This window comes from Culex quinquefasciatus, chromosome 2 (genome assembly GCF_015732765.1).
Source record: "Culex quinquefasciatus strain JHB chromosome 2, VPISU_Cqui_1.0_pri_paternal, whole genome shotgun sequence".
Taxonomy (NCBI): domain Eukaryota; kingdom Metazoa; phylum Arthropoda; class Insecta; order Diptera; family Culicidae; genus Culex; species Culex quinquefasciatus.
Genome location: NC_051862.1, coordinates 113840451 through 113867166, shown reverse-complemented (window position 1 = coordinate 113867166; position 26716 = coordinate 113840451). Strand labels below are relative to the sequence as shown.

Below are 26716 nucleotides of genomic sequence, written 5' to 3'. Positions count from 1 at the left end.
TTACTCTTTATTTGAAACGTTTTTTTTACCATTTTACATTAAAAAATAAACAAGTCTACTGCCGTGAGGAAGGCCCTCCGGAACACGGTCGAGTTGCGGAAACACGGGCTACTGCTGGAACGCGCACAAACCACTACCGGGAGGACGACTCTTCGGAACGCTGGCCACTGCTGGGACGCGCACTAATCAGTGCCGGGAGGGTGACCTTCCGGAACGCGGACGAGTTGCCAAAACACGGGCTGGCTGGAAAGCACACCAACCACTGCCGGGAGAACGAGCTGGAAACGTTAGAGAAAAAAAAAACAGATAAAATAAAAAAATCGTTTGTGGTGGAGGAGCACCGGGGGCGCTTGGACCTACGGCATATCCGGTCGACTTGGTCGGGAGAATGCGGGCCGCGTTGGAGATCGGAGCATTCGCTGCTGGACTTGGAAAAGAGGTTTGTCCTGGAGCCGGTGTGTAGGTCGGCGCTCCGGTGGTTTTTATTGGACGGTGTCGAGGCACTGGTCGAGATCGACGTGGTCGGAGGTCCGTCCGTGGATTTTGTTGCTGCGTTTGCTCCGCGTCAACCGCGAACCCTTTTCGCCACCACTCGCGGCCGACACTTCGTCCGGCATCTACAGGATCGACGTGTGAGTCGCGCTGCCCCGCTTGCCGCTGGCCGACGGCGACTGCATCGGATCGTCCGCGCTCCCTTCGGCGGCCTTGTATGCCCGGTTGATTTACTTGGCCTGCTCCTCGTTTAGATACAGGTCGGAGGCGGTCACCTCGACGGTGCCCCCGACACTTTGTTGGTGGTTTCGTTCCGCTTGGCCTCGTCGACGAAACCGGCCTCGTAGGTGTCACCTCCGGTGAACGCGTATACGGCGTGGTCGACGATCGGGAGCGTGTCCTTTTCGCCGATCACGATGACATCCTTGGAGAGGGCCTTCGAGGCAACGTCCTCGAACAGCACCATGTACTTGTTGTCTCCCTTGTGACCTTGTTTACGTAGTACTTTCGGTCGGACCACAACCAATCGTCCTGGTTCACTGGCGGTTCCGGCTAGGCAGGTACGGGTGTGTCCGGTTCCTGCTCCTTGGCGCTCTTGGAGGAGGCTTGCTTCGACTTCGGACTCGGTGCGGGTTCGCTTCTTTCCTGGACCACCCTTTTTGGTGGTTGTTTTGGGCGTCTTCGCGTGGGAACTGCTTTGGTTCAGTTCCGCGTCCGATAGCTCATAATCCTTGCTGAGCGCCCGCTTGATCTTGGTGAATTCCTCGATCATCAACGATGCCAGTGCCTTGGCCCCTCGGAGGGTGTGCTTAACCTTGAATAGTGGTGCCTTCGACTGGCTGGAGATTGTCCCCGAACTGTCCGTTGCGCTTGAGTGTGAATCGGCGGCCGGTCACACCGAAGGCAGTTGGAACGAGCCAAGACTTTTAACGCTACCGTTGGAGGACTGCTTTGACAAGTCAATTCCGGTCAGATCTTTGGATGGACCAGGCCAAACCGGGCGCTGCCAGCTTGTTCTCGATCACCTTCTCCACCGACAAATACTGCAATTCCGTTCCGTCGAACCATACGCTGACCTCCTACAGCGCATCCTCGGAAGTCAGTGCCTGGGTGAGGTCAAGCTTGTTGGCGGCGGTGGTTGTCGTTGTGTTCGAGGCTGCAGTGGACGTCACATTTGCTGGCACGGCAGATTTATCGTCTAGCTCGGATCCTGACGTGGAGAAGATTCCGTTGAATTTGCGGGCGTTGCTGGCGTACAGGTTGATCTCTTCTGCGGTGTTCAGTGCCAAGGAAGCTGTAAGAGAATAATATTCATTAGATAACACTTCCCTGCAAGCCAATCCCCCACCCGGTGCAACAAACCTGTACCACAGACAACAGACGTTTGGGCTCGATTCCACCCTTGTGTAAAATATTGCAACGGTTTTTTTAGTTGTGGCAATCCATTGGTGGCGCTGCCGTCGCTGTCAAAATATCGCACATTGCCCGCTGTCAAAATATCGCACATTGCCCGCTGTCAAAATATCGCTTTCCGCTTGCTGTCATTTTCTTTCCACCAGGTTTGTTGATTTACGTAGTTTTTAATCGTTTGTTGTTAGTGTAATTTTTATTTGATTTGCAGAAATGGGACGAAAGTGTGAACATTATACTTGCATTATACGAAAGCAGATCCGGTGCTCAAGCAGGTGATCTAATTCGTACAGACGGGTTGGCCAACAAACAGGACCGACCTCACCGATCAACACGTGCAGCAGTTCCACCAGCGCAGAGTTAGTCTATCGTTTGTTTCCAACTGTATCATGTACGGAGAGCAAACGGTCATTTCAGCTAAGTTCCGGGACCGTATCCTCCATCAGCTGCACAAGAGTCATCCAGGAGTGGAACGAATGCGGTCAGTGGCACGTAACTACGTCTACTGGCCTGGTATCGACGAAAACATCACCCAGCTTGTTCGTTCGTGCAACGAGTGCGCCAAGGCAGCGAAAACCAACCCCAAGACCAGCCTGGTGAGCTGGCCGATACCAACGCAACCGTGGCAGCGGGTGCATGCTGATTTCGCTGGCCCTGTGGACGGACTCTATTTTCTGGTCGTAGTCGACGAGTTCAGCAGATGGCCGAAGGTGGTGCCTACCAAGCGGATTACCACCAAAGCCACGATCCCCATCTTCAGGGAGATTTTCTCGCGGCACGGCATGCCGGAGATGCTGATTACCGACAACGGCAGTTTACCAGCGAGGACTTCGAAGACTACTGCAACAGCAATGACATTCTCCACTTGAAGACAACGCCGTACCACCCGCAGTCCAACGAGCTCGCCGAGCGCTTCGTGGACACGTTCAAGCGCTCACTGAAGAAAATAACCGCGGGGGAGAGGCCCTCCGTCCAAGCCATCGACACTTTTCTGAATTTTCGCGAATTTTCTTCTGACTTGTCGGGTTCGGGTTTCGAGTTTTCCAGTTGCCACCGGATTCACTTCCTGCTCCGTTCAACCACACCAGCGATAGCTTATCTCCATGCCGAGGTTACGATAGTTCATCTTTCTCCGACTAAAATTGCTGAAAAATAAACCACGGTAAAAATTTGGGTTCTTATACAAACCATATTTAATTCACCACATCTGTTACCAGCCTCCTCGTCTAGTCCAATTCGCAGACAAGGTCAATCATCTCGTTTTTAGCCTGCTGCACCCCGGAGGTTGCTTTAATTTCACTAATTGCCCAGAAATGGCCACACCAACATCTTCTTGAGTACAGCGGGGAGATTCCGATGGCACCTCAGCAGACCTCCTGAGGGGCGGTTTTGCTGTCGGTGCCTGTCTCGTCGCATACTTTTGAGAAAAAAACAATTTCTTTTTTGGTTTTGTTTATAAACACAACCATCGAGAATTTGACAGCTCAAGTACTACAGGGGTTGCTGTGTTGAGAAAAGCATCAAGCTATACTTTTGTTTTAGATTGATTATATTATTTAAAAAAATAGCTTAAACTGTTTTAAAATCGCGTAGATAAATAAGTTAGATAAATTTGTTAAAGTATAAAAATGTAATCTTTACGTATTCACATTTTTTTTAAATATAATTAAAAAAACATATTTTTTATATTTCAGTGTGATGCATTTTCAAACACACCTTCTCAGAAAACCATCATGGCTGCTTTAGAGAGTGGCAATAGGCTAATAGATGGCGCTAGTTGATTAGTGTGATTGGCAGCCATGTTTTTACACACGATTTTTAAATTATTTTGTTCTAGCCGCTACGTCTGTTGTCTGTGCCTGTACCGACCTCCGACGACTTCAGACTGCTTTCATTTTTCACCGACGAGGTATCCGATTCCTTGCTCGTTTCGGGAGAATCCTTCTTGGGCTCCGACTCCTTCGCTGCAACAGCCGCCGAGGTAGAAGCCAGAGACGCATCGAGCTCTACAGGCTCATTAAAAACTCCTTACCTGCTCTGTATGGTAGAATAGAGCTAAGCTCTGTATGCAGCGAACAGAGCCAGCTCTGTATGGGGAAAAATAATATTGATTTGCATATATCTCAAAGACGATAAGTTTTAGAAAGTTGACATGTTCTAGAAAGTTGCTGGTACCAAAAGGTTCTATATTATTGTCTCAGACGTCATTACAATTTGATTGATTTTAGTTGTGCAAAACAAGAAAAAACTATTTATTTTCTAAGATACAAGGTAAAGAATATTTTTGTTTTCGACAAAGTTGCTCAGCTACCAAAAAATGAACAACTCTCTCGAAGACACCAAATCTTCAATAGATACCGAAATAAAAAATAAAAACTATTTTTATAATAAATACTGCTTGCGACAAACACAAAGCGACCGCGTCGTAGGCACAGGTAATATGAGACATGTTTGGTAGAAGTCGTCTGAAGTGAAAACTAGTAAAGCAGAGTGTTCATAGAGAGTTTTTATGTTAAATGCTCTCGTCTGGATGGTTGAAAGAAATTTCAGATAAAATTATACAAATTTATAAAATTATATTCTTTTTATTGTACTGGTAAGTAGTTAAGATTAGAAACAATAAAATTATTTTACATCTATTTTTATGTTTGTCTTGACAAAACAAATGTTTAACAAAATTACAAGTTTCGTACAACAAATTAAGATTTAAAAAACAATTTCAAATACCGTAATCTGGGGTGAACCGGGACTACAGTCTGAATAGGGACAGCAGTTTTTAGAGCACTTAAAGCTTTTAAATTTGGAAATGGGTGTACCGTAATCTGGGGTGAATCGGGACTACAGTCTGAATAGGGACAGCAGTTTTTAGAGCACTTAAAGCTTTTAAATTTAGAAACGGATGTACACATTTTGTAGGCCTGAGTCTGTTCTAACCGAAACCAACCAGAAAAATCAAAATATTGTGCTCCAACATGGTAAAAACTGCTTTCCCAATTCGCCCCATGTGTCCCGATTGACCCCAGTTTACGGTACACATTTTGTTGGCCTGAGTCTGTTCTAACCGAAACCAACCAGAAAAATCGAAATATTGTGCTCCAACATGGTTATAACTGCTGTCCCAATTCGCCCCATGTTTCCCGATTGACCCCAGTTTACGGTACGCAAGTTAAAAAACAAAAACTAAATCTTCTAACAATTATTTTAATTTTATAAAAAGAAAATGAGTTAACATATGTTTAACCTTATAAAGATTTCAGGAAACTTTGCCATTTTATTTAATTCAACAGAAAATAAACTATAATATTCAAGCAAGATAACCATTAGAATGTTTTAAGCTCTAAATAATCTCTATGACATTTTTTTTAAATTTTGTCACCTTTTTTAAACAAAATAAGAAATTGAAATTAAATAGCAAAAACCATTTTTTCTTTATTTCTCAAGCAAGGAAATCAGTGAAGAGTTTTAAGCTCTAAATGCTCTCTATGGAAATTTGCCATTGTATTACTTGTATTCTAAATATTTTTTTATTTTTCAAACAGTGAACGCAGTGAAGAGTTTTTAGCTCTAAATGCTCTCTATGGAAATTTGCCATTTTATTACCTGTATTCTAAATATTTTTTTATTTTTCAAACAAAAGAAAGCAGTGAAGAGTTTTTAGCTCTAAATTCTTTCTATGGAAATTTGCCATTCTATTACCTGTATTCTAAATATTTTTTTATTTCAAACAAAGGAAAGCAGTGAAGAGTTTTAAGCTCTAAATGCTCTCTATGGAAATTTACCATTTTATTACCTGTATTCTAAATATTTTTTTATTTTTCAAACAAAGGAAGGCAGTGAAGAGTTTTTAGCTCTAAATGCTCTCTATGGAAATTTGCCATTTTATTACCTGTACTAGAAGCCACCGCTTCCTTTCCGTCCACGGCCACTGTGCTCCTCCTCGTCCTCCTGGTGGCTGTTGTCTACCGAGGGTCGCGTAATCTTGCTCACGTTCTCCGAGCTGATTTCGAACTGCTCCGGATCGGGGTCGAGTTGTACACGTTGCTCGAGCTGACGGCCGCGTCCGGTGTGCTGCTTCCGTTCGAGATCAAATCCAATCGCTGCTTTAACCGGTCGGCCATTTTGTCCGAGCTGGACGTGGGAAGCGAACTCTCGATGCTGTTTCATCGGCGGCCGGCGTCGGCGGCACTTCCTCCTCGTCCACATTTTTATCCGAACCGACACCGTCGTGGTTGTGTTGTTCGTTTCACTCGCGCTATCGGTGACATTTTCCTCCTTCTCCGCTGCGTCTCCCTCCTTGGCAAGAGTTATGATCAGTTCCTCGCTGCTTGTGTTCATGCCTTCCGTTACATCTCCGTCGGATTTGCTCTGGGACGGCGCGACGGCCGCGGAGTCCATTTGCTCATCCTCTTCCGTGGCGGAGGCCTTCTCTGGTTCAGCTGCTGGAACCTCTTTCGAGGTGTCCTCCATTTTCTCCTCCTCCTTTTCGGTGCACTGATAGGCCTCCTTCTTGGCACAGGGAGTCTCGGAAACTTCGATGACCGTGGACGCCTCCACAACTGGCTCGACGGTGTCAACTTCCATCGCTTCATCGGCCTGCGGTTCGGCCGAAGTTGGCACTGGGGCGGCTGCCTCCAGTGTGGAATCTGCAACCTTTCCGGCTCGGCAGCAGGCTTCTCGTCCGAGCTTGTAACGGTTTTTGCCTCTGCCGGGCTGTCTTCAGCCGTTTCTTTCGGTTCCGATGAGGAACTTATGACGGCGTCGTCGGTTGTCTCCTTCGCTGCGGCAGGTGACGAACTTGTGGGTTGTTCCTTTGGCTGAGATTCCGACTCAGATTTCGGTTCCGTGTCGGGCAGGTCTTCGGAATTATCTTCAGCTGGAACTGGTTCGGGTTTGGTCTCTTTCTCAGACTCGACGACAACTGGTTCAACCTTTACCGTTGAAGCAGCTGGCTCCTGTTTAGCTTCCTCGACAGGATCCCTAAAAATCGTTAAGAAAAATTAATTATTATCCTGATAAAAATACTAAAAATACTAAGTATTGCCAGGAATTACCCACCTCCTCCGTCTTTTCATCCGACTTTTCCGTAGATAGGTTGGGAAATAAGGTTTTGCACGGATTATATGGTAAAAAAGTGGACAATATTTGTTTAAGGGGGTTGCTTGGACGACGCCTGAGATATGTACGTATAAATATTGTGCATTTTATCAATTTTTATCATCAAAAATTGCAATTTTTGATAGAACTTGCTATTGGGGTAATTTTGACATGGCTTGTGAGGAAATTTGGACATACCTGAAAGTCTACCTGTCAGGAAACAAAAAAGTAACTTTCATGGTCGGTTGAGTTTTTAAAGGTATTTAATTAAATTTAGAGGGATTTAAAATGTCAAAACACTCAAAAAGGAATGTGAGCAATGAGACTTTCACAAAACCCCTTTTTTAATTTAGATAAATTTATTTCAATATTTGAATAGATGAAAATCTGATTACTGCACATTTGGCGTTCAACTCCCTAGTAACATTTTAGGTTTTAAGAAGCCATAAAAGCCTATTTAGGCCGTATGAGGGTTTTCAGAACCATGATAAAACCTGTAAGTTTAAAAATGTTACTAGGGCTAGACTCTAATGTTGATTGTTTTTAAATAATTTCTTTGACATTTCTAATTTCTATGCTGGTTTACAATAATATTTAAATTTGGAGGACAACGGAATGTACAATTAAAAAATGAATGGTTTCAGGCAGCGCCGTACCTAGGGGTTGGCGCAGTTGGCGACCGCCAAGGGCGCCAGCCCTTGGGGGGCGCCGAAATCGATGATACACTCAACCCCCGGTGGTTGGTCACTTTTTCGTTTGACACTTTTTTAGTTTATACCCCGTTGGTTGGTCAAAGTCAAACTAAAAAGTGACGAACTGTCACTTTTTACACCGGGCTTACGAACACTATCAAAACAAACGTTTGGTAGTGTGTGTGAACTCCGTGTAAAAGGAGTGTCAAACTAAAAAGTGACCCCGTTCGTTTGACAACAGTTGGTGTCAAACCATCGGGGTTTGAGTGTAGTACAAAATTTTCATGTCAGTTATAACATTCTCATTAGGTATTTGCAACAGAATGGGTGCCAAATTATAAAGTAGAACTATAAATAACTAGATAATTTGTTTTAAAATATAAAAAAAAATATGATTTGGGTGCGTTAAAATCAATTATATGAATATTTCTACCGAAGTGTTTTTGAAAATTTATTTTTTTTTATCAAAGAAGGGGCGCTCAAGTGGCAGAAAGTTCAAGGAGTTCTAAAAGAGCTTCTCAAAATGAATACAGCATTAAAATTTGGAACATTGTATAAAGAAGTTTAAGTAATACCTTCCAGACTACAAAAATTTACAACTATATGTTATTTTAATTTGGATGTAAATCACAATCAGCCAAAAATTGTGGTCATATTTCGAGCTTCTTTGAAATTGAAATTATTTTTACATTTTAGGCCGTTGCAAATATTTTTCAAAGTTTAATTATAAATATAAAATTATGACAAATATTCTCAAGCCTCGTATGGGCGAATCACTTAAAATGAATAAAAATTTCTTATCTTGATATTTTTGTCCAAATATTAAAATAAGTTTCATCATGAATTGCGCTGGATTTTGAATGATCTTTAATTGATTTTGACGAAATATGGTTCTGCCGCTGCATGTTGAAAAATAATACTTCGATGCCGGTTTGCTCTTTTGTACTAAGCTTGCTGGGATTCCTATCTAGATAAAACAAAAGAGGACACGGGCATCGACTAATTATTTTTTTTTATTTTGAAGAAAGTTTTTGCAGGCCAAGTGCGAATGATGCTGATGATACCTCTTCAGTTGACGCTCAGACGAGGAACATCCTGGAAGGAGCGTCACTGACTACGTCCGTAGTCCTGTTAGATCATTCTTGATCAAGACAGTATAGCTCTGGTTCCTTGCAAGTGTCCTATTTTCTTACCTCCACGTTGGCTTGGTTTTCATGATGACCTAGCTGGTGGCCTGTGGAAACGGATCGTAAACCTTTGACCACCGCGGGTCAGAGTCGAGACGGCTAAAAGAAAGGGGCGCGGAGCGACAATGTGGGAAAGGGAAGTAATTTGTGATTGTAGACAGTATTGTTTTGCTTCGCAGTATGTTGAGTCAACTGCTGTGGATGTACCTGAAACATCGCACAACGGGGTTTCTCTTCTTTCCATTTCAGCTACCACCTATCTTCTGTTTATTTTGTTTCACTGATTTTCTAACGCGGCTTCTGTTTACTATCCTCTATTTGATTTCGATTTTACTCATTTGATTATCTTATTTCTCAACGCTTTTCCACTCTATTTTACCAATTGATGCTGCTGTAACAAATTTTCTATGTTCCCTTAATTTGGCAGCGATGTCAGTTTTGTTTATCATGTGCCTTTTTTATTTATCTATTTGAATAATTTCTCATCTTCCCTGTAAATTGCCCTCAATACAATCTATGCTTGTTTGTTACCTCTATTTACTAAATCATGTTAATTTTTTTTATCTACTTCATAAATTACTATCTTTCTTTTACTATTGATTCTTCAATAGTATATTTCTATCACTGTCCATTGTTTTCAATCTTCACCCTTTTCTTCTAACAAGTGAGGTTTGAGCCCTTACTCAATTTAACACAAATATTACTATTGTACTTTTGAAAAACTTTTATAAAATGCTTAGGACCAAAAATTGTAACAAAACACCGCGACAAAAGAAATAGCAACATATAAACACGACTCAACACTAGGAATGATTTCAGGAGAAAACAATACACAGTAAAATAACAACTAGTTTTTGAATTCAAACTAAATATAAAACAGTGTTTGCTTTAATGAAAATTGATAGGCACACTATAAAATGGTTAGGCGCTTATACTTACATCAAACCCTACTTAATGTACCACCCCCAGCCGAGTTAAAATGCGTAACCGGAAAAGAAGGTGTGCATGCCTGGCACGAACACTTAAAGCGTGTTCTAGCGTGTTGCTCGTACTGACTCAGAGCATGGGTGAGATGTAGGTGTAAGGGCAGTGCGTGTTCGTCGGGAACCTAGTGCATAAGATCGGTCAAGGCCCGTTCTTACACTAAAAATTGCGAATTGTGAATTTTGAAGAAAGATTTTTTTCTTTTTTCTAATTGCACCAAAATGAAATCCAAAGCCAAATCAACTAACTTTGCTTATACAATAAATATAATACTAGATCAGATTTATACAGGCTTAGAAAAAAATATCAAATTTGCCAACAAATTAAAGCAACATTTATATTTCAATTCTGTGCATTTATCTGAAAAATAAATTAATAAAAAACAAAACCTAGCTTTCAGTATCGTGTTATGAAATCTGAGAAAGATTCAGCCAACGCAATTCCCACAATGAATTTTCAAATCAACCTGTCTAATATTATTTAAAAATCAAACATAAAAATTAATAAATAACTGTGTTTCTGAATTTAACCATATTAAGGTCTCCAATTGCAATTATAAAATCAAAACTCATTGAAGCAATCATTGAAAATTAACCTCAATTTCAAATTTCTTGTAAATTTGGGAGGGGCGCCAAATTGATGCTTCGCCAAGGGCGCCGTGGACCCAAGGTACGGCTCTGGTTTCAGGTTAATTTGGTTCAAATAATGATTGATTTAGATAAAACTAAACGATACCTTAATCACTAAAAACTAAACTTGTACCTAATCCAGAATCAATGTTTAAATCATTACTGAATGAATGATTAAATTATATATACTACACTGAACTATTTATTATCTTCCTATTGAATTATAGTTCTATCACAAAATCATTATTTAAACCTTTGATGAAATATTGTGAGCAAAAAAACACTTAAAAATATAAAGCTATTACAAAACCAGGTTGAAGGTTAAAACACATGCTCAAAAAATCAAATGATAAACTTATTCTTCAACACGTGCCCAAATTACCCCACAAAAGGTGTCCATATTTCCCCACAAGGTGTGTCCAAATTACCCCACAAGGCATGTTCAAATTATCCCATAGGGGTGTTCATATTACCCCCACACAAAAATGTATACTGATAATCCTAAAATTTTGCAGAACTTGATTTGAACAAATCTGTAATTTCTGCGACCGAAAACATCGTTCCAACTTTTTTTAAACGACAGCCTCCGCGGAATTTTTGGCGATTTTTATACACGCAAAAAAAAGTTGGAACGATGTTTTTGATCGTAAAAATTACAGATTTGTTCAAATTAAGTTCTGCAAAGTTCTAAGATCATCTAGACATTCTAACAAATCACTGTAAACAAGAAAAATCTTGATTGGTTGAATTATGCCCGAGAACCAGCGAGTTGAAATTACCGTTCCAACTTTTTTGGAGCCTTGGGCGTTGGAATGTTAAGGAAGAATCATAGTGATAATTAAAAAAAATCCAGACTTACTCATTGATTTTTTGTCGCCCGGGTGGCCGATCCTAGCTCAACATCGTAAAGTGCCCGCGGAGTAGTAAAACTCGCCATCCGGTGTCACCAGATTGTTGGCCCGATTTTACCTGTTTTTGCCAGTTGCCAAACAAACCCACTGTTTTTTTTTCTGAAAATATCAAAATTTTGATTAGAATTTTGAAAAACTTTTAACCCCTTTCAACAGTACTTTCTTACAGCCTTCCATGTATTTAAATGGAACGAAAGAGAACATTATCACGACCTAGAACTGGACATCGTAGAAATGCTGGAGCTTTAAGCTCTGCCGGTCGAAAAAGATGCGACGGTTTTCGGTAAACACGTCCAGCCGGTAACGCCACTCGGCGTTCCGCGGTCGTCTCTGGATTACGATCACCGTTGAGGTGTTGCTAAGGGCGCCGATAGAGGAAAGTTGGTTGGCCCGGATGGACCATGGATGTTCCGTGCGATCTTTTCGAAGCGTCGTGCGTCGATTCGTTCCCGACAATTGCAACTTTAGTGGCTGTTTGAATTACTTACATTTCAGTCGTAAATGACAACAATCACTGCAAAACACTTTACAGAATCACTTAATTTCACTTCGCGGCACAGCACCTCTACACGCAGAAAAATAAGGCATATTTGAATCAACAAAACGTTTTGTTGATTTGAAAATCATATTTTTTGTTGAATCTACGCTAAACGTCAAAGAAGATTTTTCAAAACAATAAAAGACTTTTGTGGTATCGAGAATATCAAGGTTTGTTTCAACGCAAAATCGGCGTTGATTATATTCAACAAAAAAATTGTTGATTAAAACCTCGTACAGGCTGATTCTACAAAACTTATTTCTGGGTGTACTCACTGTTTTATTCTTTTTGCGTTAATTTATAAAACATACAACCACTCAGGATTCAAGGCAAACATGAACTGACAAGCGAATTCGTGTCATTTCTATCTAATTTGTCTTTAAAATTTAGATAAAATTTAGCTAAAATATGAGCTCTTTTAGCAAAAAATTTACTGCACCCAACTGGCAGTCGCATGATTGTGATGCATGGCGGCATGAAAGTATATCAGAATCTGCATGAAATCTGTCCTCATGCATTTTTTGCGATATAGGAGTATGACATTTTGCCCGTTACCGACAATTATCGACATTACCGACGGCTTTTTGGTTTTATTTCACAAAAAAAACACTCAGCAGAACGAGGATTGAACCACCAACTTCTTGGTTATTGATCCGACACGCTACCACCGCGCCATGGACGCTTGATGAAAAGTGTGTGAAAGAGCACCAACATATGCTCCTCTCTGGAGTGTTGCTCGGGGACGGACCAGCATTATATGTGTTGGTGAGAACTGCAGATCGCTGAAATTTTTACACGCGGGCAAAAATGATCTACAGGCTTACTGCAAAAATTGTTATAAAATATGACATTTTCTGCAGCAAATTCAATGTTGCAGATTTTGAGATATATTTTTCCTTTGGGTGTGTGAGTGGAATGAAGGCAGTCAGTTGCTGTCAGCAGAATAGCAATCGGTGTTCCTAATTTTCAACAACAATGGGTCCTGAATTTTTACTAAATAATTAGCTGGTACATAAATTTTTACTAAATAGTTAGCTGGTAGCTAAAAAAATTGTGTTTTAACCAAAAACGAGCCAGCTGATTGCGATTGTTAAATTCACGATGAAACTCCTTTCCATGTTGTTTAACTCGCCGTAGTACTTGGATCTGTGCAAATGAAAGCAGCTGGTGGTTCTCCTCGAACGCCGTCAACCTGTCCACGACCCGCGAAATCTTCCCCTTGACGAAGTTTCGCTTGATGGTCAAGAAACGCGCCGAATTCTGCTCCATCTTGTCGGGATCGGTTGCTCTGGATTCGCACAGAAATCTTTTGCTCCGCTGTTGCCGTGCTCTGGACGACACGACAGCGGCAGCACAGAGTAATCCAGAGTGACCAGTCAGAAGAAATGTCATTTCCTTTTTTGGCTCCATAAGGTTTGCTGGTAGCAGGCGTGCGATGTACCTGCGATGTACCACCAAGTTGAACCAAAAATCAAGATGCAGTGGGAACTCTGTCTTACTCTGTGGCGGCAGCGTTCTGTTGCACTGGCTCTTCTTATTTTTTCCTGGATCACTATTTTCGAGCTGCCGGCTCACACCCAACCGGCGGTCGCATGATTGTGATGCATGGTGGCATGAAAGTGTATCAGAATCTGCATGAAAACTGTCCTTATGAATTTTTTGCGATATAGGGGTATGACATTTTTGCCCGTTACCGACAATTATCGACATTACCGACGGCTTTTTGGTTGTATTTCACAAAAAAAAAACCCTTAACAGAACGAGGAATGAACCACCAACTTCTTGGTTATTGATCCGACACGCTACCACCGCGCCATGGACACTGGATGAAAAGTGAGTGAAAGAGCACAAACATATGCTTCTCTATGGAGTGTTGCTCGGGGACGGGCCAGCCTTATATGTGTTGGTGAGAACTGCAGATCGCTGAAATATTTACACGCGGGCAAAAATGATCTAGGAACTTGCTGCAAAAAATGTTATAAAATGTGACATTTTCTGTAGCAAATCCACTGTTGCAGATTTTGTGATATATTTTTCCTTTGGGTGGACCAGCACTCTTCTGCTCGGGATCTTGCAGTCTGCGTCACTGCACTGCTTGCACTCTCTGCTGCTCTTGCTGCAGGTCACTTTTGTCACTTTTTCTGCGCGATTCGCGCTCACTTTTTCTTTGGTTGGCGTGGCCGATGGGACCGCTACCGCCGATTTCTTCAGCACGCTGCTCTGTAGGCTCACCACACAGACGCAGGGCTTCTTCGTGGCCAATGGGACCACTCTTCGTTCCTTCTCACGGCGTGGATATCAGATCCACTCGTCGGAACCACCTGCCCGACTTGGCCAATGTTACCAGTCTGTCGGGGCTTCCTCGCACGTCACCCTGCTCACAGAGCAACGCACGACACTGCACCGTGTGGCCAATGGGACCACTCTTATAGCTCCTTTTCACGGTGTGGACATCGGGTCCACCCGTCCGAACTTCTGCCTGTCGTGGCCAATGGGACCTCCATCAGGCCTTTACTGCGCAACGCTCTGCTCTCAGAGCTGCGCGGCACTTCATCACTACTTCACTGCACTTCTTCACCACAGTTTTTTTTTGCTCGGGTGGCCAATGGGACCTTCCACGCACCCTTCTGCCCGAGGCCGGCGATGGGACTACATCCGCAGAGGCTTTCAGTTTTTCACTTTGCACTGTTCTGTTCGGGTGGCCAATGGAACCACCTTCCACGCACTGTTCTGATCGAGGTGGCCAATGGGACCGCATCCGCCGAGACATTCACTTGTTCGTGCAGCAAGATGGCGGCGCACGCTGGCTCTCACCTACACACTCATATACAAACACGTCTTTTTCGTCCAACAAGATGGCGACGCACGCTAATCTCTTGTCGACGCTCACTTCTGTTTTTTCTTGTGTCAAGATGGCGCGAACGTCCTTCTTCCACCAACACACACACTGTCACTCTTTTGCTCAGATGGCCAATGGGACCACCTTCCTCGCAACGTTCACAACGTCCATTTTCATCTGCCGGTGGCCAACGACCAATTCCGGCTCACTGCTGTGCCTCCGGCGGCCAATGCGACCGCTCCCGGTGCACTACGCGCTGCAGGTTCCACCACACGCACGTTCCGGTCCGTCGATCTGCTGGATCACCACACAGACACGGTATTTTTTCCAACGCTGTTCCGGGCCGCGTGAAACACGAATCCGGGAATCGACGTCTTCCGGATTACTGCTCGCTGTTTACTGTTCGATAGGCCAATGTCTATCCGGGTTGAAGTGACCAAACGTTGGGGCCAAATCCCCCAACTGGATTCTGCGGGTGGACTGTATTTTTCGGTTCGCTGATAAACAACGCTGGGGACTGATTTCTCACTTTTTACTACTCAAAACTTTCGAATTTCTGATTATTATTTACACCGCGCCACGTGTCTCGTTCGCGTCTCGCAACGGAGTGAAAATCTTCCACTCTGTCTCTCTCTCGTTCGTTTGCGCGCGTTTTCGTCCCCCTGTTTGAAAAATGTCGCACGTCGTACGAGTTGTCGCGCGATTTTGATTTTACCGTTTCGATATCGTTTGATCGAAAGGAAGACAAACGTACAACAAACACTTTCGCATCGAATTTTTGACAGATTGCCGAATTGACCGTGTCGACGGAAATACTTTGACAGTTAACATCAAGCAGAAACATGTTCTGATCGGATCGAACAAAAGTTCAATTATTGAAAAAATCAAAACCTAATGGTAAGTAATTTTTTTTTCTATTTATTTTTAAAAGGCATTGGGCTCCAATAATTATTCTGTTGATTCAGATGCCGTACAGCCGGATTCCGGCCTACCAGTGGAACTATGGTTTGAAGCCGGGACAATGGCATCGGGCTACAGCAGTACTACATTCAGCCAGCACCAATCCTAGCCCAAGGTCAAAACCAATGCTGGGGACAACAGCGGTCTTGTCAATGTATCTACTTTCATCATCCGCTCGTCCTTCTAACAAACAGTGTCACTAATCCACTTAATTCGATTCTGCAGATGCAGCAGGATTTGTTGCCTTAGCCGCAGCTCCCGAACCAGCACAATCCTCCACCGCCCAGCAGCCCCCAGCTCCAACAACAACATCCCCCATTGTCCTCGACGAATCGATACCAACATCCTCGGAGAAATCGACCGCCTGCCACATATCCCGCATCGCATCGAGCCGGAGTAACACCACAGACAAACAGACAGGACACTCGAGTTCGGAACCATCGTCCATCAATAACCGAGCCAAAACGGTTATTTCAAATGCAATTTGGCTTCGGCATCCACTCACCCGGCGCTGATGACGCTTCTGTCGTGACAGCTCGCCCGTCTTTCCTCGGTGTGTGTAATGTGTTTTTGTTGTTGTAAAGTTGAGCGTGAGCACGTGGCAGCAAATGAAAACAAATCAAAATATGATAGAATTCAGGAATTCTACACGCAGAAAAAAGAGTTCCCAAAATCGTGAACAAGCGTTCTTAAAAATGGGAACCTTGAACAAAGTGTTCAAATCTCATGGTACGATTTTGAAAAACGTACCATGAAATTTGAACACTTTGTTCGTGGTTCCCATTTTCATGAACGCTTGTTCATGATTTTGGGAACTTTTTTTTCTCCGTGTAACTGTGATCCACAATCCAGGCTTTGCAGGACAAGATTGGGGCAGTTTCGACCAGGGTCATATGAGCGGCTGACTAGCGAGGACATACCCTTTGCCCCACTATTAACCCGGTAGGACTGCCGCTGCCGAGGCTGCTGATGAGGCGTCCGCTACTGCGGAGGAATCCAGATTCTGTGGTGAAGTCATCTCCTTCGGAGCAACCTTGTAGCAACCTGCTTATCCGTCATGGATTGCTGCTCAGATTGCTGCTGCTGATCGTCCTTTTGGCGATGTTGCGTCGATCGTGAGCGCCACTCAATCTTCATCCACAGTTTTTCTGTTTCGATGTAAGAGTTTGCGGCAGCGTTTTTTGGAATCTTCGCGACTCTTTTCATCTCATTCGCCACTTTTTGCTGTTTAACGCAACTTAACTGCGCCGTGAACACGTTTCCCGCGGATGTTTCGAAACGCCCATCGTTGGGATCAATTCCGGTAGATTTGAATTGATTTTTTTTTTCTATTTCGGCGGCCACTACTGGTGTTTTCGTGACTTGTACCTTGTATCTTGTTGATCAGGTGTTCGAGGTTTCGGGAGAGAAGGAATGTTGGACAGTTTTTGGGAGCAACGGGGAGGGCCAGTGGTTTGGTATCTGTCGTTGCGGTTGTGGTGCGTCGTTGCTGATGCTGCCGCATGGTTTGGCCGTCATCTTCGGCCGTCGGTGTTAATTTTAATTTTTATTTCATCGAGTACTGACGATAAGCAACAACAACATTATTTATATCAGCTGTTGATGTTTACAATCGTTAAGCCTTGATTGTCTCACGCATACACTGACATGACACATGACAGTAATGGCATTGTATTGGTATGTTTGGGGTGCACTTCGGCATAAGCTCACCAGGCAGCGCTAGCGTCGCCGTAATTTGGTGGTTTGATGAAGGACGATGAATTTCAAAAATTATGTGTATAGAGAGTCACGTCTGTTTGTCTGTGGTAACACCGTCGCCAAGCGTGGCAGACTTGCAGCCAGCCCGGGAGCATGTTGACAGTTCCCATACAAACTGAGCGTACCTCTTTTTGTGGGCCCAGTGGACCTAAGATGGCGGCCTTCGATATCATCTAGCCAAACTTTTGAAAATGGTGAATAGTTTAAATAAATATAGTTTTTGCCTTGTTTCGGTTTAAAACGACAAAATATGCAGTCTGGAATCATTTTCTTAAAACACTTGTTAGAGATACACCACGTTCAAATATTAGACTAGAACAGTTGAAGTGAGCGCACAACTCACGAAAACTGTCATCTTAGGGTCCGGCTGCTTGCAGCAGCCGGAGGTGTTGATCAGGCCGCAGCAAATTTAAGTTGTGGAGGAACCGCCACTTAAAGTGGCCGGAGTAGAGATACTGATCGTGAACGGAATCAAACTGACCGGTCCCAGATCCCGAACCATGGTGGAGGTGGTAATGGAATAAGCATAAGCTCCGAGATGCTGCTGCCGACGTTTATCAAGAATCGCATGGGAGGAGGTGGAGGAGGAGGAGAGGTTGTGGCAACATGGACCAAATGTGATAACAATGCATGCCGAGTTGACCGTCCCAGCAGGTCAACAGTGTCGATTCTCTGGATTGCACCACCGAATCCGTCCAACTTTCCTATCTCGAACCGTGATACGTCAATCCGGAGCTTTTTATGAAGATTCTGGTAAGAATGGCTTGTTTGGTCAATTTTATTTTTTAAATAATTTTTTCTTCAAACAGATTCAAAGACTTGCAACTGCCGGTCTCCAGTAGTAATCACCGGCGATTGTCCCGGTTGTTCAAACTTCAACCAGAACTTGCCGTAGACGCTGGCCGTTGGATAAAAACAACCTCATTAAGTGGCAGGACACGATTAGAACCAAGGCCGAGGGAACTCTGCAAGCACAACAGTGAGAATTCGCAGCAGCCGGAAAATGCCCCCTGCAATGGCCAGAACCCGAATCTACTCGCTGACGTAAGAGAAACCCGTCATGCCCGAGCTGGAGCTTAAAGCAGGAGGCAAACCAACCGTCGCCGAGCGCTGTACAATCCCGGCGTCTACAATGAATTGGCCAAAGAGACGCCTGAACCGACGGAGTTTCAATCCGCCGGCCAACTCAATGGCAACCGACCAAATTGAACTGGGAGCGTCAGACAAATCGCGAGTGCAAAGGAGAGTTAATTTGTGTCATTAAAAAGTGCCAATCCATTGTAAAATAATCGAAATAAATAAACATGATTGAAGAATGTCTCAAAACAATTATTTTATTGAAAACATAACCTAGAAATCCGAAATGACAGCGCACGACAAAGGTAAGACATTCTAAATAACAAAACCGTGCGACGTCTGTCGAATGTCGTACGATTTAGATTATCGATCGCACGACAAATACGACATTTTGGTGCAAACACGTCTGAAATTCGTGTGAAAGTCGCACGACATTGTCGTGCGATGTCGTACGATTGCACGGACGACAAACGACGGACGTCCAACGGACTTTTCAGTCAGGGCCGTTGCGTCGTTTTGTGCTGTCACGTTGGCGCCGTCGCTGACAGCGACGCAGGGCTGGACTCACGCACACTGGGCGGCAGTTGCGCTAATCCGGCCAAAACATTCGGCATCTCGTTCGGCATCGTGCCGAACAACAATCTTGAGGCAAACCTTACCAGTTGGAAAATATTTCAAACACAAATTGAAATCCTATCAATGGGGTGGTTTACGATACGAGTAAAACTCTTTTTTTTATTTATTTTTTTATATAAAATTTATTTAGCAATCATCATCTGTGCAATGTATGCTGACATTTTACTCTGTTGATACATTGCTGATAGCTAGTATTGTACTATTAATTGATTGACTTTTTGGAATACTGGAAGGCTATAAGCTTACGGCAAACACATGAAATTATAGACTACACTAAAGTCAATCGCAAAACCAAACTCTTTAACAATACCTCACTTGTATTTTAAAAAAGAGCACGTGTTGATTCTAGAGAAAAGCATTATTCTATGGACTACCTCCTTCGAAAAGAGCTCTAAATTCACCACTTTTTGGCCTCGGCAAACTCATTCGTAAGCTTTGATTCAATTCTGTCAAACTTAGTTCAGAGTGTACCTTTTTCAAGCTTCCGCTTTCGTCACTGAAAATTTAAAAAAATAAATAAATATGTTTAACTTATCATTGTAGGATTAGTAACCACCTTAAATTGTTAAGATTATTTTCAGCTTCAACGGCCAATGCGTTTACGACTGCGCTGATTTGATTAGTTTCTGCATTAGCTGACTCAGATTCTTCCTTATGACTCATAATGTTGGGATTTTTGCCAATTTTGTTTAATCTAAAAACAAACAGTGATGAAAAAACAACAGTCACGTTGATCTACATTGAAGGGTCCTGATTTTCGGTTCAAAGGTCAGAAATCATTCACTCATCGCCGAACGAATCTTTGCCGAATAGAGCTCGCAACTATTCGCGAGCGAACAATAGAGTTATCTAAGCCCGAGCTCACGCTAGCACTACCACTAGCACACCATTTGTTTTGCTGGCCGGCACAAAATTTAAGCTCAATCTTTTTCGTATACGTACACGCAATACATGCGCACGTAGATAAAGCCTGATCTACATCGGGAAACTGCTGCGATCCTACGCTGCGTCGTCGTGCTATCATGTCGCACCCGCCATTTGGACGTTCCGAGAAAAACGCGTTTTAATGTTTAACCTTGAATAAACAAAAACGAAAGCACGCAATGTAAACAATAACAAACACGTTTTGATTGGCTGACCATTCTGTGCTTTGCCCCGAAGCTTGGTTGAAGTTGGTTGCTGGAGTCCCGAGTTATAATTAAAAATGTTTACGGTAGTCTAACTTGTACGTGCGTCAAACGCATCCTGATCTGAAATCCCTTTGCCCTTTGTCGCACTTACATCAATTTTCAGGGAGTGACAAGATAGCTCGACAGGATTGAAACTTCTTTTATATGTAGAGTGACAAAAATTTTCGGAGCTTTTTTGGTTTTCATTGAATATCTCAGGATTGAAATCGAATTTTGGGGATCTGTGAAGGTCAAAAGATGAGGCATTGTGAGCTGCACAAAATGGCGTTCTTAACTCAATTTGGCCCAAAATGCACGTACGACAAGTTAGCACGACGGCGACGAGATGTGAAAAATTTTCGTTCTAAATACACAGACTTTCCTGCGAGTATCTACAATGAGCTGCGTTGGTTGGTGTGATTTCCCATTTGGAACTGTCAACGCAGAAATCCTGCGAAAATTTTCATTTATTTCAAAATTTAGAACATGCGACCTGCGGTCTGTGATTTTAGTACAGATTCGTAGCACCGCAACATTGTCATTGTAGAAGATCAGATTGATTTGTATGTGTTTAAAACTTGCGCTTGCATCTGCGATCCTGCCAGTTCCCTATTGTAGACAAGGCTTAACTCTATACTCTCAGGCTGACAGCGACTTGCTCAATCGCTTTACCCAGCGACACAAATAATTCGTGAAATTCTTTGCCTACTCCGTCCGTCGACCAGAGTCACACGAGTCACACACGAATACGTTAAGAGAGTAGAGAATCTAAAAACCAGGAGTTTTTTTTTTGAAAAGGTCCAATAAACCAAAGCTTAAATTTTTGCTTTTTGGGTGTTTTTTAATACCCCTGACTCAAAGCGGTTTCAAAAACACCCAAAAAGCAAAAACTAGACCTTTAAAAAACACTAACTTAATCCACCTATGTGGTTGATGCCTTCCTCACTTTTTACCAACAATGGTATGAGTGGTTTGGACACATGAGCAATTCTCTGAGATTTCGGTCATTCGATTTTGTTTTTGTATTTTTTAATCCGGTTGAAACTTTTTTGGTGCCTTCGGTATGCCCAAATAAACCATTATGCATAATTAGTTCGATCATATAATTATCCATTTAAATTTGGCAGCTGTCCATTAGGGTGTAATAGCTAGCACAGCAACTTTTTGGTTCCTTATAGGGTCCTTAACAACTCCCCAAAGTTTGGTAACGTTAAAAAGATACAGCGTGTTCAAAACTCGTCTAAAACGTGTTTTTTGATCGAAAATCACGTTTTAGACGAGTTTTGAGGACGCTGTATCTTCTTTCAGCAGCAAGTTAGCACCATACTCTCTTCGAGAAAGTTGTAGAGCATATTCCAGAGCATCCGAATATGAATCCGGTTTTAGTATAGCGTGAAACTTGGATTTTTAAAATATCAAAATTCAAAAAAATGATTTTTCTCATACAAATTTGTATTGAAAATTAACTCGCTTTGCGCAAAGTGAAGACTAAACCAATCGTTCCCAAACTTTGGGGAGGACCCCAAAAGGAACTAAAATAATGATGTGCTGGAAAATCGATTTTGATATTACACCCTACTGTTCATACAAAAATGATATGAGAAAATTAAAAAATCTGTATCTTTTGATTATCTTGATTATTTGGTGTGTGCGTCGCGCGCTGAAGTTTGCACCTTGGTACGGCTCCGTGAAAGTGCCCTTAGAACCGCCGAATTACCGTTCCGCCGCGACCGTGAGTGTTATCAATTAGCGCCGGAGTGCGTCGCGGACCGGCACAGTGCGTTATAATTGACCCGCAATCGACGGCCGGGCAACAAAAGAGAAATTATTTTTGCCATCCATCGTCGTCGTCGCGGGATAAACAGGCAGAACAAAGCAAGAAGTGTGGTGTAGCAACAAGGCCTGTGGCAGTGCTGTTGTGTCCATTGCGTATACACACACTAAACGAAACCGTGCGCGGTGTGCTGAGAGTGCGTTTTTGAAAAAAAATGAAAACGAGAAAAGTGTTTTAAAACTTTTTTTTGCTAAAATAAAATAAAAATTATTTTATTGTGCTGTTGTGAAAAATTCTGTGCTGTAAAGTGAAGCGCATACACGCACAAACGCAGGACGTCCTCTTCCGGATATGAAGACCGTTAGGCTTCGAGATAAAAGCCCCGTTACGGTAGCGTGAGAAAACCGGGGCTAGGTCTCGGTAGCCCTTAGGTGGTTCTCCACCCCGAGATTAGGTAGCGCAGCCCTGATAAGGCTGCCTACCGAAAACGAGGATCGCGAATGGCAAGAAGATTGGATATCCGGAACAAACGGCAGAAGCCCATTGAAAAGCAGATCACCGATTGGCGACTCGGTTCTTGGAACTGCAGGTCCCTAAACTTTCCGGGTTTCGAACTCGCTTTGGCGAATGAGTTGCAACCTCGCAACTTCGATGTTGTGGCACTGCAGGAGGTGTGCTTGGAGGAGGAGCAGGTGCTCGACTGGCCAGGTCGGCAGACCAATTCCCGTTTTTTCTGAGCGGCGGCAAGGACAAGAAGCTGGGTACCGGCTTTATCGTGCGGGGCAAGATGCAGGATCGCGTGTTCAGCTTCACGGCGATCAGCGAGCGGATGTGCAAGTTAAGAATACGAGGCCGGTTCTTTAACTATAGCATTATCAACGTGCACCCCCACGAAGAAAAGACCGATGATGAGAAGGAAGCATTCTACGCGACGCTGGAGGAGGTGTACGACGGCTGTCCGCGGCAGGATGTAAAGATTATCATTGGGGACATGAACGCTCGGTTCGGAAGGGAGGAAATGTTTCGACCGACAATATGCCCAGAAAGTCTACATGCGGTCACGAACGACAACGGCCAACGCTGCATCGACTTTGCAGCCTCCCGTGGAATGATGCTCAGGAGCACCTATTTTCTTCGAAAGGACATCCACAAAGCCACCTGGACATCACCTGACCAACGGACGAAAACGCAAATCGACCACGTCCTGATCGACGGCCGATTCTTCTCGGACGTAACGCACGTGCCATTGACTCGGACCACTACATAGTTGGAGTTGACATGCGCTCAAAGCTGTCGACGGTGTTCAACCATCGCCGATGCCGGCGGGCCCTTCCGTTCAACACCGCGTGTCTCCAGAACGGGGAAGTGGTCCACAGTTACGCGCAGCAGCTGGAAGCGAATCTGCCAGGTGAGGAGGAACTTGGCGCAGCCTCGCTCGAAGATGGTTGGAGCCGTATCCGCTCAGCCATCGGCAGTTCAGCGGAAGCCACACTGGGTAGTGCGATCCGAGTCAGTCGGAATGATTGGTACGACGACGAGTGCCAACAGATTACCGCCGAGAAGAAGGCAGCTTACGATAAGAAGCTGCACAAGGCGACGAGAGGGAACGTGGAACGATACCGGCAGGCTCGGAATCGGCAGGTCGCGGTCTTCAAGCTTAAGAAGCGCCAGCAGGAAGACCGAGATTGCGCGGAAATTGAGCAGCTATTCCGAGCTAATGAAACGCGGAAGTTTTACGAGAAGGTGGACTGGTCCCGCAAAGGCTTCGTGCCGCGAGCCGAAAAGCTGAGAAAATTCTCTATATTTTGCATTTTTGAACTATGTTGATACAAGGTTTAAAAAACAGGAAAATCGAAGTTTAAAAAAATGAAAAACTGCGACTATTTTCAAATAAGTTACCTAAAAATGGCTATAACTTGAAAACGGTGCACTTTATCAAAAATTCACTAAAGTACTTTTGGATTGCAAAATCGATTCTACCTACACTCAACCCGGCGGTCGCATGATTGTGATGCATGGCGGCATGAAAGTATAGCAGAATATGCATGAAATCTGTCCTTATGCATTTTTTGCGATATGGGGGTATGACATTTTTGCCCATTACCGACAATTATCGACAGAACAAGGATTGAACCATCAAATTCTAGGTTGCTGATCCGACACGCTACCACCGCACCATGGACGCTTGATGAAATGTGAGGGTCAGAGCGCGAACATATTGTTCTCTCTGGAGTGTTGCGCGGGGACGCGCCAGCATTCTATGTGTTGGTGAGAACTGCAGATCGCTGACATGTTTTTTTTTCTGTTTGAGTATTAAGACACGGAATCCTGATTACAAGGACTATTGTATCGTGTTACCCATTTTTACTGTTATTAAGCATTTCCAGATCTATAACACAGTTCCTATTGAGAGGAAAAGTGCTGTTCCATCCAGATGCTGTAAACTCCATTCCTTGTGCCTTGTACGCTAGAACCGCGGTGACAATTTTTTCGTGTCATTTTTCAAGCTCTTCCCAGCAGCTATTATTTGCCGCGCGGGGTCTTATAAAGACAATTGTCTTTTTGCGGCGCTATTCTTGCGGTGTTCCCTTTGCTCTGATCTGGACAATGCGACTGGACTGCAGTGCAATACCGATCGGCTGGGCATTATTTACATGCGAAGACACGAGGAAAGTATTTTGGGAAGAGGCGCAAAGGAATATCCCAAGATCGATCACATGCTTGAAGAGCACGTGAAGCAACCGTTTTATACTCATACGGTTGCTGCTGCCTCTGAACTTAAACCTAAGGCTGCCACCCTGAGAAGAACCCATGACTTTCCGCTTATGAGGCGAAACCCGTAACCATTCGGCCACAGGAGGTTGGCCCGCTGACATGTTTACACGCGGGCAAAATTGAGCTATGAGCTTGCTGCAAAAACTGTTATAAAATGTAACATTTTCTGTAGCAAATCCGGAACGGAATCGACGTAACACCTTATAATGTGGCCCTCTTAAACCTTGCGGTTTCGTCAACGGATCCACAGGCGTGTATCGTTCTTTTTGCGACAAGACTCCGCCTCCCGGGTCTCCTAAGTGTGAAGATATGGCACGGGGAGAGGGCACCGAATACCTATATTAACACTTAGAATTTTTGCATCTGCCTCGGGATTCGAACCGGCGACCTCTGGATTGTGAGTCCAGTGCGCGGTCCGATTGATCCACACAGGCAGGTAGAAAACTGAAGTTGAAAAATTTTTGCGACCAATATTTCGATTTTTTGAAAACATCTGTATTGATTCAAAATATCATAACTCGGTCAATGATTTTTTGCGCATTCTGGAAATTTCTGAAATGTTGGCATTTGATGTGCTCTAAAACATACCAAAAAATAAAAAAAAAATAAAAAAGTGTTTTTTTGCAAATCAAGTTTTAGTGACAAAAAGTGAAATTAAAATTCGACAAAACATTTTTACCGTGTATCATTTTCTTCAGTGTAGTCCATATCCATAACTACAACTTTGCCGAAGACACCAAATCGATCAAAAAATTCCTTCAAAAGATACAGATTTTTGAATTTTCACATATCATTTTTGTATGCCAAATTTGTATGGAAAATTATATGAACGAACTAATGATGTAAAATGGCTTCTATGGGCATATCGATGGCACCAAAAAAGTTTCAGCCGGATTAAAAAAATCAAAAATTAAAATTAAAGAATAAAGACCGATTCCGTAGAGAACTGCTAACATACTTCAGCATTTTTTTAGATCCAGAAAAATAAGTACACATATATAACTTAACTGGTCATAACTCGAGACAGGGTTGCCAGATATTCAATATTGTGGACTCGTTTAAAAGGTCTTTTAATTACCTAACCAACGAATTTCATTAATATCACTGAAGTGGTCATAACTCGAGACAGGTTGCCAGATCTTCAATGTTGAGGACTCATTGCAAAGATCTTTCAATTACCTAACCAACGATGGGTTGGATGATGGATCCGGACATCGTTTACATACATTTAAGTGAGATCCGGCATCAGAAAAGTACAAATATATCACTTAAGTGGTCATAATTCGAAACAGAATTGCCAGATCTTCAATGTTTTGGACTCGTTGGAAAGTTCTTTCAATTACCTAACTAACGATGGATCGGATGATGGATCCGGACATTGTTTACATACATTTAAATGAGATCCGGTTTCAAAAAAATTCATAAATATCAATTAAGTGGTCATAACTTGAGACAGGGTTGCCAGATATTCAATGTTGTGGACTCGTTTGAAAGGTCTTTCAATTGCCTAATCAACAATGAGTCTGATGATGAATCCGGACATTGTTTACATACATTTAAGTCAAAAAAGTACAAATATATCACCTAAGTGGTCTTAACTCGAGACAGGGTTGCCAGATCTTCAAGGTTTTGGACTCGTTGGAAAGGTCTTTCAATTACCTAACTAACGATGGGTTGGATGATGGATCCGGACATCGTTTACATGCATATAAATGAGATCCGGATATATGTGAAAACACATTTTTATACATAACTTTTGAACTAGTTATCGAAACTTCAAACAATTCAATA

The 26716-nt window shown here is 43.2% G+C and overlaps 2 protein-coding genes, 1 long non-coding RNA gene and 1 pseudogene across 7 annotated transcripts in view; 2 read left to right on the top strand and 2 right to left on the bottom strand.

Moving 5' to 3' along the window:
• Positions 1-11: 11 nt before the first annotated feature.
• On the bottom strand, positions 12-13206 carry LOC6043761 (annotated as a pseudogene).
• Positions 13207-15599: 2393 nt separating this feature from the next.
• LOC119767495 lies at positions 15600-16296 on the top strand. Its single transcript, XM_038256217.1, has 3 exons — positions 15600-15673; positions 15742-15890; positions 15962-16296. The coding sequence occupies exons 1-3, from the start codon at positions 15671-15673 to the stop codon at positions 16134-16136; spliced, it is 327 nt and encodes a 108-aa protein (XP_038112145.1). The 5' UTR covers positions 15600-15670; the 3' UTR covers positions 16137-16296.
• Positions 16297-16520: 224 nt separating this feature from the next.
• LOC119767091 lies at positions 16521-18820 on the top strand. Its single transcript, XR_005277320.1, has 2 exons — positions 16521-18247; positions 18304-18820. It is a non-coding gene; the product is annotated as an uncharacterized LOC119767091 (long non-coding RNA).
• A 739-nt stretch (positions 18821-19559) lies between these two features.
• Positions 19560-26716, bottom strand: part of LOC6048111 (potassium voltage-gated channel subfamily H member 7) — a 142460-nt gene continuing 135303 nt past the window's right edge. For all 5 annotated transcript variants that reach the window (XM_038254652.1, XM_038254653.1, XM_038254651.1 and 2 more), the window contains 2 exons: positions 19764-19901; positions 19560-19703 (listed from right to left, as the gene is read on the bottom strand). In XM_038254652.1, the coding sequence (XP_038110580.1) occupies positions 19571-19703; positions 19764-19901 (271 nt within the window). In that variant the 3' untranslated portion in view covers positions 19560-19570. The remainder of the gene's footprint in view (positions 19704-19763; positions 19902-26716) is intronic.